A 14,027-nucleotide genomic window follows, 5' to 3' on the forward strand; every position below is an offset into this window, starting at 1 on the left:
TTAGTACCTTATTTGGCTAGTATGAATATTAGGTTGACAAATATTTCTAAACTAAATAAAAATGTCCCAAAAGGAAATAGAATAAAACTGAAAAAAGACTAAATGAAATAGTTTTGGGTTTTTTTTTTTAAATCCCAAAAATGTATTCCACTTACCTTGGATTTGATATCTCTGTGTAACACACGTTTCTTGTGAATGTGATTTACTCCAAGGCACATTTGTGTAAACCAATTAAGTATCTGTAAGAAAAAAGCATGCAAATCTGCAAGAACGCAAAAACTGGTTCATGTTAACCAAAACTCCAAAGAATGGTCTTTAGGCCTTAGTTTTGCATAATGTAAATATAGAACTCCTAAAAATGACATAGTTCAACTAAGATTCAGTGTTGCCTGGAGGAAGTCAGAAGAGCTGTGAATCCGTTTCATCATTTTATGTGTGACCCAAATAGCAATTTATTTTAATAAAACTCCCACTATATTTTTCTTGTATTCAACCAAATATAAGTATTTCTTTCTTTCTTTTTATTTTTTTTAAACATATCTTTATTAATTTCCGAGAGAGGGAGGGAGAGGAAGAGAGATAGAAACATCAATGATGAGAGAGTCATTGATCGGCTGCCTCCTGCACGCCCCTCACCAGGGATTGAGCCCACAACCCCAGCATGTGCCCTGACCAGAAATCGAACCACAATTTCCTGGATCATAGGTCGATGCTCAACCACTTAGCCACGCTGGCCAGGCCAAGTATTTCTTAAATACACATACAAAGGTAGTTTACTACTCAGAAATGAATATGCTACAATTTTATAGTACAATCACTACATCAGATTTTCATTTCCTCTTTCAGAATATTCTTATATTAACATTAATAGATTTAATTGTATTGTAAATAATCCTTTGAGGTCAGTATTCTGCTTATAAATCCCAGTCAATAGCACCGAGAATTTCCAGGTGCCTACAATTAAATGTCAAACTAATTTTTTTCTTTTTGCTATGGAGATTCATCTATTTGAAGGCAAGGTTGAACTCCTTCTATGAAACCCATATTTTTAACAAAACAACTTCTAAATAAAAATATTTACACCAATACAGTTTTATAACATGTTATACCCTAAAACAAACTAAACCCCATTAAAGTTGTTTATTTAGTTTCCTTAGTCAATTCATTCAAATAATATTAGTATACAATTTTCTATTAAAAAGGCAGTAGTACTAGACTTAAGGAAATATGCCAAACTTTAGAAGGAAAAAAGACTGAGAATAGGTACTCCCAAGAAAAAGAAATGTGGCCTTCACTCTTTTTATGATCTAGAAATACAAAATAAATCCATCTGCATCTAAAGTTTAAATACAACAAAAATCAAAATTTTAACTAGTACAAAATATGACAAGTAACACAATTTTGAAAATGTTCTAAACATGGAAGTCTTATTCTTTGATATTTTATAAACTTATATCTATTTTACTTCCTGAAAACAACTCAGGCAGCTACATCCTAACAACAGTAAGCACAGATACAGAAACGAGGCCTTTCTAATTAGAGTGTCAAGTAATCACAGATATCAATGCTTTTATTTTAACTTACACAGATTTTATGAGAAAAGTTGCTTCTAAATCTTGAGGAAACCATGTAAGTCAGTCTCTTACCATATCTTCAGGAAACAACTTTCCTTTCTGATGTTTAATCTTTTGTATTAGGTCCCCTCCATCACAATATTCCATCACAATATAGAGATGTCCTTCAGCTAAAACAAATGTAAGATTCTTGACAAAAGCACTGTGGCCATAAATCAAATTCAGAAATGCATGTATCCGGAGGAATTCATATTTACCTTCAAATGATTCTTTAAAGGCAACAATACTGGGGTGTTTCATCTTGGCTAACAGAACAGCCTCCTTCCTAGAATTCTGTGTATCAGAGAAAGACTAGATTTTAAATCAGTGTAAATGTAATACTTCATTTGAAAGTAGACAGCTTCACAATAATACAGTAGAATTTATATGATACTTCAATGCCAGATGAAGTTTTACAGCATTGCACTTTGACCCAACTTAAATTTATCAAATTCTAAGAGACAACATGAGGTGATTTTTTTCAACTATGGCTATATTTTGCATGATTAAGCTGATATATCCTTACACAAGCATAGAACGTAACTAGTTTTAACATCAGCCTAAGCATAACCTGATTTGGAGAGCCAGTATACCATTAACAACAATAGTATATCCTTAAAGCAAAATTAGAGATTTCATGTTTTAACTGTCTGCATTACTTTGTCCACTGGCCCAAAAGAAAAAGAATACACTGGTGTATTACTACAGCATAGATGCACAAAGACCATATGCAAAGAAAGTTTCCAAAACTGTTTATCCCCTAACTTACTCTATGAGGATGAAGTACTAAATGATTTACCTTACAATTAAGAAACAAGGGTTCTCAAACCAGCAACATCAACCCTAACTGGTAACGTTAAAAATGCAAATTCATGGGCCCACCCACACCTCCTCAAGCAGAAACTGGGGGGTAAGGCTCAGCCACTGTCATTTTAACAAACCCTCCAGTTGATTCTGATGCCCACTCAAGTTTGAGAATCAGTAAATCAGGTCAAGAATGCAGTGTGGGGGGAAATAGCACTTTGGGATTTTATTAAAATGTATTTTTAAAAAATTGATCAAAACAGTATTAAGCAGGATCCATGGCTGGATTCTTTCATATACAACTATGATACACAGTGATATATAGTGATAGATCATCACCTTCCTCATCATACAGAGAAATAAAACCTATAAACTGAACCACAGAATAAGTTCCCTGATACCAAAAGTTAGCATTTTTAGGTCTTTGCTCTTCATTGTATTTTTATGTTCCTTTTTCATCAATATTGCACCTAAGTTGTTTTTGGCAAAGACTCCCTACACCCTTAGGTATACAAAATTAGAAATTATTACAAATTATTCTCATTGAGATAAACAGCGACAGTCACCTTTGACTATTTTTCTTCCTTTTTGTTAATTACAATAGCCTAAGAACCACATAAAATATATCAAGACCTTGTAAAGCTGGTGAGTAAACAAACCCATTACATATTTTGCACTGAGGAGCAATTCCATGTTAAATCTCAAGAAATTGTTCTCTTATACAAATTGCATGTACACTTTCAACATGAACTAATTTCTTTAGCAGTGACCTTGGAAAGCCTTATTTCCTTCATGGCAAACATCTCATTACTGCTTTCCTGCTGAACCAAAAGGACTCTGCCGAAGGAGCCCTCCCCAATCACTCTCAGGGTTGAGTAGCCATCCATGCTGGGCACCCCAACGCAGCCTGGCTTCACTCCCAGTCTCCTCGGCTCTCTCAAACTATATTCAAAAACAGAAACAATTGAGAATGACATTTATTATCAAAAGGCAGAATTAATTCAAAATAGTTCTAATCACCATGACAGGACAATAGCAACTTATTCCTTTATTCTTTCAACAGTTTGACACTGAGCACCTGCATCAGGTTTTATAATCCTGCACAAATCTCTCATCGTCCTTGCCATCACAGATGCTCCAATGCAGACAGGACCACAGATCTCAACAAAAGTAGGGTGGTGAGTCTTACAAATAGAGCTATGCTGGCATCCAGGTGAGATAGGAAAATATATTTAAGCTGAAGCCTGAAGGATGAATGGAAGCTGGATAGGCAAAGAGGGGGAAAAGAGTGATGGAGGCAAAGGGAACTGCATAGTTAAGAACAAAAGAGATTGTGTTCAGTTGAAGGAATTGGGAGAAAACTGTAACAGGCTGGTAAAGCAGACAGGACTGTCTGAAGGCCATTGTAAGCCAAGTTCAGGTTGCTGGGTTTTATTCTTGGGGTAACTAATGGGCTGCCTCTGAAGGGTTTTAACAGCAATACAATCATATCTGCATATTAGAACAATCACTCACTCTGGCTGCAGAGTAAACAGACTGAACCAGGAGGGGTCAGGAGGGCCAGAGTGGAGACTCCAACAATAGAAAAGGTAGGGAAATGATGACAGAATGGAATAGGGTGGTGGCAACAGGAATAAAGAAAATAGGAAGGAATTGTGTAGAAAGAATTGGCAAGATTTTTGGTGATAGATTTATGGACAAGTAGGGAGAATGTGACAAGGTATACTCCAGGTTCCTAGTGTAAACTGAGTTAATGATGGTATTATTCCCCAAAAGACAGGAAAGCCACAATGGTTGTGTGCGCGGTTTTTCCTTGATTTTTCTGGCCGTGGGAATGTGACAGGGATGGGAAAAGGCATGTGGAGTTGGAGGTGCCTGGCACTAAGAAGAGATATTAATCAGTCTTTGAACTTCAGTCTCCCCTTCTATACGTCCAGTATAAAGAAGCTAGTTTAAGTGCTTAATACATAAGAGAATAAATAGGAAATCCCTAATACTTTGGTACATAAGAAGCCCCAAATAAAGGGCAGCTATCAGCTATTATCATTGAAACCTTAGAAAGGTAATCCTTTTTTTTATTACAGAAAAAACACTGGATGGACTTACTTCGTTTTCAGAAAGCTTACTTGTAGTGTGCTTATATATATGACTTGCATATACTCTGAATGTAACAAAAGCGTCCCTCCGCGTGTCTATGTCAAGAAAAACTAATAAAGTGATGTGCAAATGCCAGAAGTGAGATCGCCGATGAGATACAGGTGAGGGTGAGAAGGTGTGCGCGGGGTGACGGCACCCCACACCATGGAGGCCAGTCATTCAGTTCACCCACCTCCAAATCCTTGCTTCTAGGGACCACGCCCCCAGGGAGCACCCCACCCCACCCCCACCCCCACCCCCACCCCCTTCGCCGCACCCGCGCGCGGGAGGCTGTGGGCGCCGGGCGAGCGGCCAGGCCCGGGCACAGCCTGAGCTTCGCTCCTCCAGCGTCTGGAACGCGTCTCCCGCCCGCTCCCGCCCGCTCCCGCCCGAGTGGGTGCCGCCCGCTCCCAGGGCGCCACACCGCCCACCCCTGGGGTCCTACCTCCAGAGGCCAGCCGCCCGACCGGACCGCTCACCCGCTTCTCCCCACCCGAGCGGGCTCCTCCGCCCCGGAACTGGCGCGGTTCCGGGGCAGGCGCCAGGTCGTCTCTCGGGTTGCTGGGCGAGGAAAGCTTCCCGGGTCTGGCGGGAGGCGCTGCTCTGGGAGTGGGCGGGCCTACGAAAGGCGCGTTTAAAACTGGTTCCGTGGAGCCTTAGCCGGATTGGCTCAGTGGCTAGAGCATAGTCCTGCGGCCTGAAGGCTCTTGGAGGGGTTCTTGGAGGGGTTCTTGGAGGGGTTCTTGGAGGGGTTCTTGGAGGGGTTCTTGGAGGGGTTCTTGGAGGGGTTCTTGGAGTTCGATTCCAGCGCCCAATCCCCAGCCCAGTCAGGAAGGCAACCAATCAATGTATCTCTTTCACATTGATGTTTCCCTCGCTCTCTCATCCGCTAACGATGTGGGAAAAAATATCATCTGGTGAAGATTAAAAAACAAAACAAAAAAACCAGCCACAGCTGACTTCAGGACCAGCTGCATTGGATAATGACCCTGACCTCCACCCTAGAAAATGTAGGGAAATGATGATGGAATGGAATAGGGTGGTGGCAACAGGAATAAAGAAAATAGGAAGGAAATGTGTAGGAAGAATTGGTGAGGTTTTTGGTGATAGGTTTATGGACAAGTAGGGAGAAGGGGACAAGGCAGACTGACCAACCAATCAGTGGGGACCACAACCCTGAAAGGACACACCTGGAAAGCTGCTGAGTACTATAATGAGATCTTACCCTGGGACCTCCCCTAAAATCTCCACCCTTAAACCTTAGAAGGAAGACCCAGTGTGCTCTTCCTCTGAGTTTTCCACTTCCCCTCAATCTTCCAGGTGCCCAGGTGCATTAACATTAGCTTCCTCATTCCCAAGCACCAAGGGCCCTTCCTTTGCCTCTATAACTTGTTTGCTAAGCCCATTTCTTCTAGAAATTACTTCTTCCACCTCTGTGATTTTCCAAATAAATGTTCTCTTATAGTTCGGGTCTTGGCTCAATCCAAGTACCAAGGTTGCTGAACCCAGGTCTGGTCTGACCCCACCAGACTAACACCCAGTGCTGTTCCCACTGCCTACAACAAACCCATGTACATAAACCTCAGGGGCACAGCACTCAGCTCAAGGGCTGTGACCTTCGCCAAGTGTGGGGGGGGCCAAACAATGCCCCCCAGAGATGTCCACATTCCACTCCCTAGAATTTGTGCATGTGTTAAATTATATGGCAAAGGGGAATTAAGCTTACAGATAGAATTAAGGTTACCAGCTAACTTTAAAATGTGGAGATTCTTTTGGATTATCCTGGTGGGCCCAATGTAATCTCAAGGGCCCTTTAAAGTGTGTAGTCCAAAAGGGGGCCACATACTAAACTTGACATACTCCCTTGACAAGCTCAGGGAGGCCTTCATGGTGGTTCTTACAAACTCAGACCAAATGTAACTGCACAGGATCGTCAGAACATAAAACTTCCTCACTAAAAGTGACTTATGATGGGTAGTCACATCCTAGGCCTGTAGCTTCCTTGACAAAGACCAGTCTTTACTTAAGTAAGCCTGTCGTCTTTTTGCATCTAAGATAACATACCCTTGGAGTGTCAGAGTGTTCTGGCAAGATGATGCTGGGAATAGGTTTTGACCCTGCCACAAATAAAGACACAAGAAATGGAAAGTAACTCGGCAGGCAAACTTCTACTTCTGCAGAAGGGTGCGGAGCTACCCAAATCAGAGAAGCAAGCACACTGAACAGGAAGTCCTTTCGACTTTTATCCCTAACACGAGTGCCACTGCACCATGACCTATTGGTTAGGTTGAGGCTTCACTATCTAAACCGATTGGCTAATTTAGAAAACGTGTGCACAGGGCGGACCCTTGGGTTGGACAATTGGGCACCTATGTACTGAATACAAAGTGGAGGATGCTGAGGTGGACATTTGTTCAGTTGGGCCTATTCTAATCCCTTTGACAGAAAAGATTATTTCCTTCTTACAGTGACAAGGAGATGAGGAGACCTCGGTTCTTGTCTTGAGGGAAAGATTTCAACCAAGGGACCAAGTGTAGAAAAGCAAGCAAGAATTTATTGACCACAGCAAAAACATACTTAGTGAAGCAAGGACCATTACTCCCCTGGTTGCAAGTCTCATGGGATCTCTTAGAGGTTAGGGCATTAGTGCCTGTGGGGGAAGGAAAGGGAGAAGGGATTGGCACAGGCCTGCTCCCTGGAGGGAGAGAGTGCTGGTACCTTCATTTTCAGGGGCTTTAAAGGCTGGGCATTTAGGGGAGGGCTTAGAATATTCATCAACTTTATGTTGATGTACAAAATGAGATTTATTCTCTTAATTTGTCTGTCCTTGGGTGTGGTTGGCAAATGGCACTAATTGGGTATCTGTCTCCCTGAGGAGGGTGATTTAAGCTATTTACCCTCCGGTTCGAGAGGAGAAGTACAAACCATTTACTCTTAAGTGTCCTTGGTTTAGTGAAGATAGGATTTACTAGGTGGCTGCAAATTGCTGTTGAACCGTTAGTTTTCCTATTCAGCTTGTTCTGGAATTTTCCTAGCTTCTTATTATGCTATAACAAGGGTATTCCCTCTCTTTTGGACTCCTCAGGGTACACCCACTGCACTAGAGCAGGAGACCACAGCACGCTCCTGTTGTTATCTTGCTGCCCAAATACCATCGCTATGTGCTGTAAATGCTAATTGCTAACTATCCTGTATCCACCAATATAAAAAGTATTTCAATTCTCCATTGTACTCTTTAATTTCAGAGATTTCTCCACCTTGCTTTCTCCTGCCTCCCTAATCTATCACCAATGAATTTCATGTAACCCTCTTTACATCTCCCCCTTTTATTCTAATGTATAAAACTGAGACAGTCCAGTAACACAGGACAAGTGGAATAGGGAAACTGAGACAGATAGCTAAGCAAAATGACAGAGCAACTTACAGCAAATATAGAAATAGCAACTAGGCCTTAGTTATATTTCAGCTCCAGACCCAGAAAAGCAGCAAAACCAGGTAGGTGACTCCAGGACCAGCTGCAGTGACTCACGACCCCCGCTCCCTGATGCTGACCAATCAGTGGAGGCCACAGCCCTGCAGGAGTGCACCCAGAAAACTGATGAATATTCTGCTAAAACCCTCCCCTGAGATCTCCCCGAAGATTCCCACCTGGAAGAAAGAAGTGAAAGCCTAAAGACAAAGGACCCAGAGCTTGCTCTCCCTCTGGGGAGCACCACCCCCTTGCCATTCCCTTTCCTGTCTCCTTTTCCCCCTTCCTTCCCTCACAGGCACACATCTCATAAACTCTAAGGGACCCCACAAGGCTTGCAACCAGGGGAGCAATGGGCAGTGACAACTCTTGCAGGCTAGTCCCCTGAACCTCTCCCCAAGGCCCCCTTTTTTCTGACTTCCCAGAGAGCTAAGGCAGCCCAGCCTAGACCCTCCTGTTGCTTCTCCTATACTAAGCCCTTTCTTGTTTTATGTCCCCAACTTTAATAAATATTTTTTCATAGTCACCTGGACTCATGTTGTGAAATTTTTCCTATATGAAGTCAAGAATCCAGACACTACTGGCCGGGCCCTAGGCAGACGTGCTCAGGGCCAGGTCCCCTTTCTGGTAACAAAACAAGCTACAAAATAGCGATTCTCTGGAGCATTTTCTCAATCCTTTGAAATTTTGCTTCCTGACGATTGTCATCAGTTGGTTCAAATAAACTCATAAAAATTCTCTACAGATTTGGACATTTCTTACATCAGCAAGTGGAAGAGAGGGGCAGAAGAGGTCAGAATAGAGTGACATTTGAAGATGCAGGTGGCTTCAAGAAGCTGGCCAAGAAACAAATTTCCCCCTTGAGTTTCCAGAAGAAACACAATCCTATTGATACCTTGATTTTAGTCCAGTGAGATCTATTCCAGACTTCAGACCACCAAAAAATAATAAATTTGTGTTGTTTTAATCCACTAACTTTGTGTTCATTTGTTACAGCAGCAGTTAGAAACTAATACAGCAAGTAGCTAAACCTCTCTGTCTCATCGGATTATTGTGAGGATTAAAATATATTAAATATATTAGGATATATATTAGAATTATATATTAGAATATATCTATTAGAATATATTATAAAAATATCTGGTTATACTTAAGTGCTAAATGTATGCACCATAACATATCAGAGTTAATATAGGATTATTCCATAGTGTAGTGAAAGAGTAGGAGTATGATGTTTTGAATGGTCAACATTGGCAACACTTGCACTGCTTGCTTTCTTTGTATGCAATAAAAAAGACTTTTTGCCTTGGCTGGTGTTGCTCAGTGATTAGAGTGTTGGCCCACGCACCAAAGGTTATCGGGTTTTATTCCCAGTCAAGGGTAGGTATTTGGGTTGCAGGTTTGCTCCCCTCCCCCCCCTCCGGTCAGGGTATCTGCTGGAGGCAACCAGTGAATGTGTCTCTCACATCAATGTTTCTCTCTCTCCCTCCCACTCTCTCTGAAAGCAATGGAAAAATATCCTCATGTGAGGATTAACAACAACAAAAAAGACTGGTTTCAATGAAAAAAATGAAATTACTATACATACCTATACCCAAAATGCTCCTACAGCTTAAGTTTCCATGAACAACTGCTCTTGTGGATTGAGCAACAGGCACAGACCTCAACTACCTTATACTGTATTCATCACAGCATCAGGGAAAAGATGGTAAAAGTGCCCAGCTCTTTTCTTTCCCACCCAATGTCCACTAGTGTTCCATCAGTGTATTAGTCTGCTAGGGCTACCATAACAAAGTACCACAAACTGGGTGGCTTAAACAGCAGAAATTTATTCACAGTTCTGGAGGCCAGAAGACCAAAATAAAGCTGTCAGCAGGACTGATTCTGAAGACTGAGGGAGGAACCTGTTCCAGGCAGAGCTGGGGTGCAAGTCCTCTTTGGCATGTATAATGCTGTCTTTTCCCTGCATCTCTTCACATCATCCTCCCATTCATATTGGATTAGGAGCCAACACTAAACCACCATGACCTCATCTTAATTAATCTCATATGCAATGACCTTATTTCCAAATAAGATCACATTCTGAGATACTGGGGGTTAAGACTCTAACATATCTTTTTGGAGTGACACAATTCAACCCATAGCAATCAGCAAGCATAGATTGGTGAGAATGGGGAAGAGGGGATATTGAGAACAGATCTCCCCTCTTTTCTCTACAGCTATAGGCAAGTGCAGATCCCAGCCAGGAGAGCTTCTGAACTGGGTAGTGATCAGAAATAATAAAGTGTTATTATTATAGATGACATATGCAAGTTACTAGGGGCTAGGCATTGTTTTAAGTGAGTTAATACATGTACAGTACTTAGAATAGAACTAGATAAGTGTTAGCTATTAACTCATTTAATTTTCAAAATAACCCTAAATGTAGGTACAATTACTATCTCTGAGGCACAGAGAGTTTAAGTTAGTTGTCTCAGGTAGAACTAAAATTAGAACCTAAGCAGTATGGCTTCAGAGTCTGACTCTTAACCACTACACTACAATAATGTTAGAGAGATGTTGTAGTAGTAAACTGTCAAAAGCTGACCGAATTACACATCTGAAGGGGCCCATTGGATTTAGCAACAGGAGGTCATGGGTAATCTTCAAGAGAGTAGTTTTAATGATGTGATGAGGGAGAAACCAGATTGCAGTAGTTGAGTTCGGATGGTCAGAAGGACCAAGGTGTGTAGGTACTTTCAAGAATCTTAGCCAGCCCTAGCCAGTTTGGTTCAGTGGTTAGAGTGTCAGTCTGCGCACTGAAGGGTCCCAGGTTCTATTCCAGCCAAGGGCACGTCCCTCAGTTACAGGCTGGATCCCAGCCACGGTTAAGGGTGTGTGTTGGGAGGCAACCATATGATGTGTCTCTCTCACATTCATGTCTCTCTCTCTCTCCCTTCCACTCTCTCTGAAAAACAATGGAAAACATATCCTCCAGTGAGGACTTAAAAAAAAAGAAAAAAAGAATCTTAGCCATAAAGGCAAGGAGAGAGGGAGGTAACTATAGGTAGAGGAAAATGCAGATTATGAGAGCATTTTATTAATGGGGAAACTGTAGATATAGTTGTATGTTGAGGGATAATAAACCAATGGAAGGAAAGAGAGGCTGAAAATTAACTAGAGGCAGATGGACCAGGAAGGTCTAGTTGAGACTAAAGCAATCAGAAACTAATACACCAAATAATTAAACCTCTCTATGTGAGAGTCCTGTAAGAGGATCAGCCCTGGACTGGATGACAGATTTGCTTCTGAGACCAGAGGATGGTCTCAGAAGTAAAAAAGGATGTGTGTGGATATAGACAATATTAGACAAGGAAGAGGAATTGTGAAAGCCTCAATTTTCTCTATGAAATAGAAAATTAAATTATCTCTAGAGTTTGGGTGTTAGGACAAAAACCTCAAAGAGGAAAGCTTTTTAAATTATTATTTTTATATTTGTTTATACGTTATATACAGTAAAATTCTGAGTAGCGAAGTTTTGATTATTGTTGTCAGAATACAAGAGGAGCCTAATGTGGACAAAGGCTACTGAGCAGCTCAGAGGTGATGTCAATGCATAGCTGTGCAATCATCTCTAGCAGTGAGAAGTCTGGATTAATCTAAAACTGAGATCATGCAGATAAGCAAAACAGAAGTACACTGGGATGAGAGAGTTGAGGGTGCTGCTGCAAGGATGGCTGAAGTGACGCATCTCGGTATCTAGACTGAATATCCCTGAAAGTGTAGGCTGGCACCATCCAGTATGTAGCCACTAGACATGTGCGGCTATCGAACACTGGAAAAGTGTCTACTGCGACTAGAAATGTGCTGTAAGTATCTCTCTCCTTCTCCCTTCCTTCTCTGAAATCAATAAAAACATTTTTTTAAAAATAATTTTGTATGTTGATTAATGCTGAACTGATATTTTGAATATATTGGGTTAAGTAAAATATACTGTGAAAATTAATTGTACCTGATTTTTAGTTTTTAAAACCATAGCTACTAGAATATTTTAAATTGCACATGTAGCTTGCAATATTTCTAATTCTAGTGCTGTCTAAAAAGTCATGATGGAGAAAAAGGGAGAATATGATGAGCCAGAGGTCTGAATGAAGTAAAAAAATATGTATAGAGAAAATAAGGGAGAAAGAAAGCTGGCAGGAGAGCAGTTGTGAAGAGAACAGGATCATAAGGTCTTAAGATTTCAGAAGTGGAGCAGTTCTTGGAATGCCAAAGTCCATGTTGTGGTCTAGGAATCAGTTGCTGAAGTTAGAGGCAATGTTCAATGGAATGAAACAGAATTAGCTAATCTAGTTCAGGGCTTCTCAGCACTGTTGCCAGTTTGGGCTGGATAAGTCTGTTATGGAGCAGGGCTGGTGGGTTTGTTCCGTGTTTTGTGGGTAGTTGTTTAGTAGTGTCTTTAGCCTCTTCCCCACCCCCTGCCCTCAGTCATGACAACTAAAACTGTCTTTAGGTATTTAGATATTAGATATTGAAAATGTCTCTGGGTAGGGATGGGGACGGGGCTGGGGACGGGGAGAGGAAGAGGCAATGCAAAATCGCCCCGGTTGAGAACCACTAGTCTAGTTGTATGTTCTGAGCCTCAAGCGAAGGTGGAAAAGTAATGGTCTTCAGGTGATAATAACAGAGTAGTCAATTGCAGACATCGCCTCTCAGTTTTGCAGTATATGGGGTACAATAAGCAGGTAGGAACTGATTAGAGACCTAGATTTCTCTGTTGGCAAACAGTATAGACACAGCAAATATTTTTAGAATATTAAACTAATAAGGAGCCCAATGACCTTTGAATCTCAAAGTTAATTTTCCTGAGTTCCTAATGAGGTAACAGGTTCAAATTCTAGGACTTGTTGAGAGAGAAAAAGAAGACTGTCATAATTTCATAAGTTCCCTCTTATGCATCAAGTGAGTTAGGTCTTGACATAGTTTCATGAGAAGCCATGTACATAGAAATGAACAGTGTTGTAAGGGCAGTTTCAAGCAGGCATGAAACACTGCTCTGCTTCTGAACATTGACAAAAAGGAGAATAAGTCAGGCCTGAGAACGTGCTCCACTTAGCATCAGGTGGGGCAGCTTGAAGGCTGGGAGCTACAATCATCAGAGAGTGAGTTCACTCATATCTGCCACTTGGGCTGGGAAGACTCAAATAGCTGGGGGCTGGAACAGCTAGGTCTCCTCTGTCTGTCTCTGTGTGGTTAACTCCTTGGAGTTGAAAACCCCACTGCACCCCCCACATCTCCATGGTGGTTGGAGTTATATATTCTATATATATATTTTTAATGGGTATCCTTATATTTTTAAAGGTAAGAGTATACTGTTTTGAGGAATAATTTACATATAATAAAACTCACCCATTTTAAGTGTACATCTCAGTTTTGGCCACGTAACCACTATTAAGATATAGAACATTAAAAAAAAAAAAAAAAAGATATAGAACATTTTCCAAATTGCCCCCCGCAACTGACCCCAGGCAACTACTGATCTCCTTTGTCAATACAGGTTTGGTTTTTTTGTTTTGTTTTTTCAATCCTCACCGGAGGATATTTTTCCATTGCTTTTCAGAGAGAGTGGAAGGGAGAGAGAAATATCAATGTGAGAGAGGCACATCGATTGGCTGCCCCCAGAACAAGCCCCGACCAGGGCCTGGGATGGAGCCTACAACCAAGGTACATGCCCTTGGCCAAAATTGAACTCAGAACCCCTCAGTCCGACGCTCTAACCACTGAGAAAAAATGGCCAGGGCTAGTTTTGTTTTTTCAAAATTGATTTTAGGAAGGCTGGAAGAGGGAGTGAGAAACATTAATCGGCTGCCTCCCATTCGAGCCCAAACCAGGGACTGAACCTGCAGCCTGGGTATGTGACCTGACCGGGAATCAAACCCAAGGCCTTTTGGTATATAGGACCACGTGCCAACCAGCTGAGCCACACTGGCCAGGGATGTCAACATAGTTTTATCTTTTCAAGAATT

The 14,027-nt window shown here is 41.5% G+C and overlaps 1 protein-coding gene across 6 annotated transcripts in view; it reads right to left on the bottom strand.

Annotated features, from left to right (window-relative positions):
• Positions 1-5,162, bottom strand: part of NEK3 (NIMA related kinase 3) — a 29,110-nt gene extending 23,948 nt beyond the window's left edge. For 5 of the 6 annotated variants that reach the window (XM_081128538.1, XM_081128537.1, XM_081128536.1 and 2 more), the window contains exons 1-5: positions 4,999-5,162; positions 3,188-3,359; positions 1,832-1,907; positions 1,647-1,744; positions 156-239 (exon numbers count right to left, since the gene is read on the bottom strand). In XM_081128538.1, the coding sequence (XP_080984664.1) occupies positions 156-239; positions 1,647-1,744; positions 1,832-1,907; positions 3,188-3,304 (375 nt within the window). In that variant the 5' untranslated portion in view covers positions 3,305-3,359; positions 4,999-5,162. The remainder of the gene's footprint in view (positions 1-155; positions 240-1,646; positions 1,745-1,831; positions 1,908-3,187; positions 3,360-4,998) is intronic. The other variant, XM_081128535.1, reaches the window with a different exon arrangement.
• Between the last annotated feature and the right edge of the window lie 8,865 nt (positions 5,163-14,027).

This window comes from Miniopterus schreibersii, assembly GCF_964146895.1.
Source record: "Miniopterus schreibersii genome assembly, chromosome: 2".
Taxonomy (NCBI): Eukaryota; Metazoa; Chordata; class Mammalia; order Chiroptera; family Miniopteridae; genus Miniopterus; species Miniopterus schreibersii.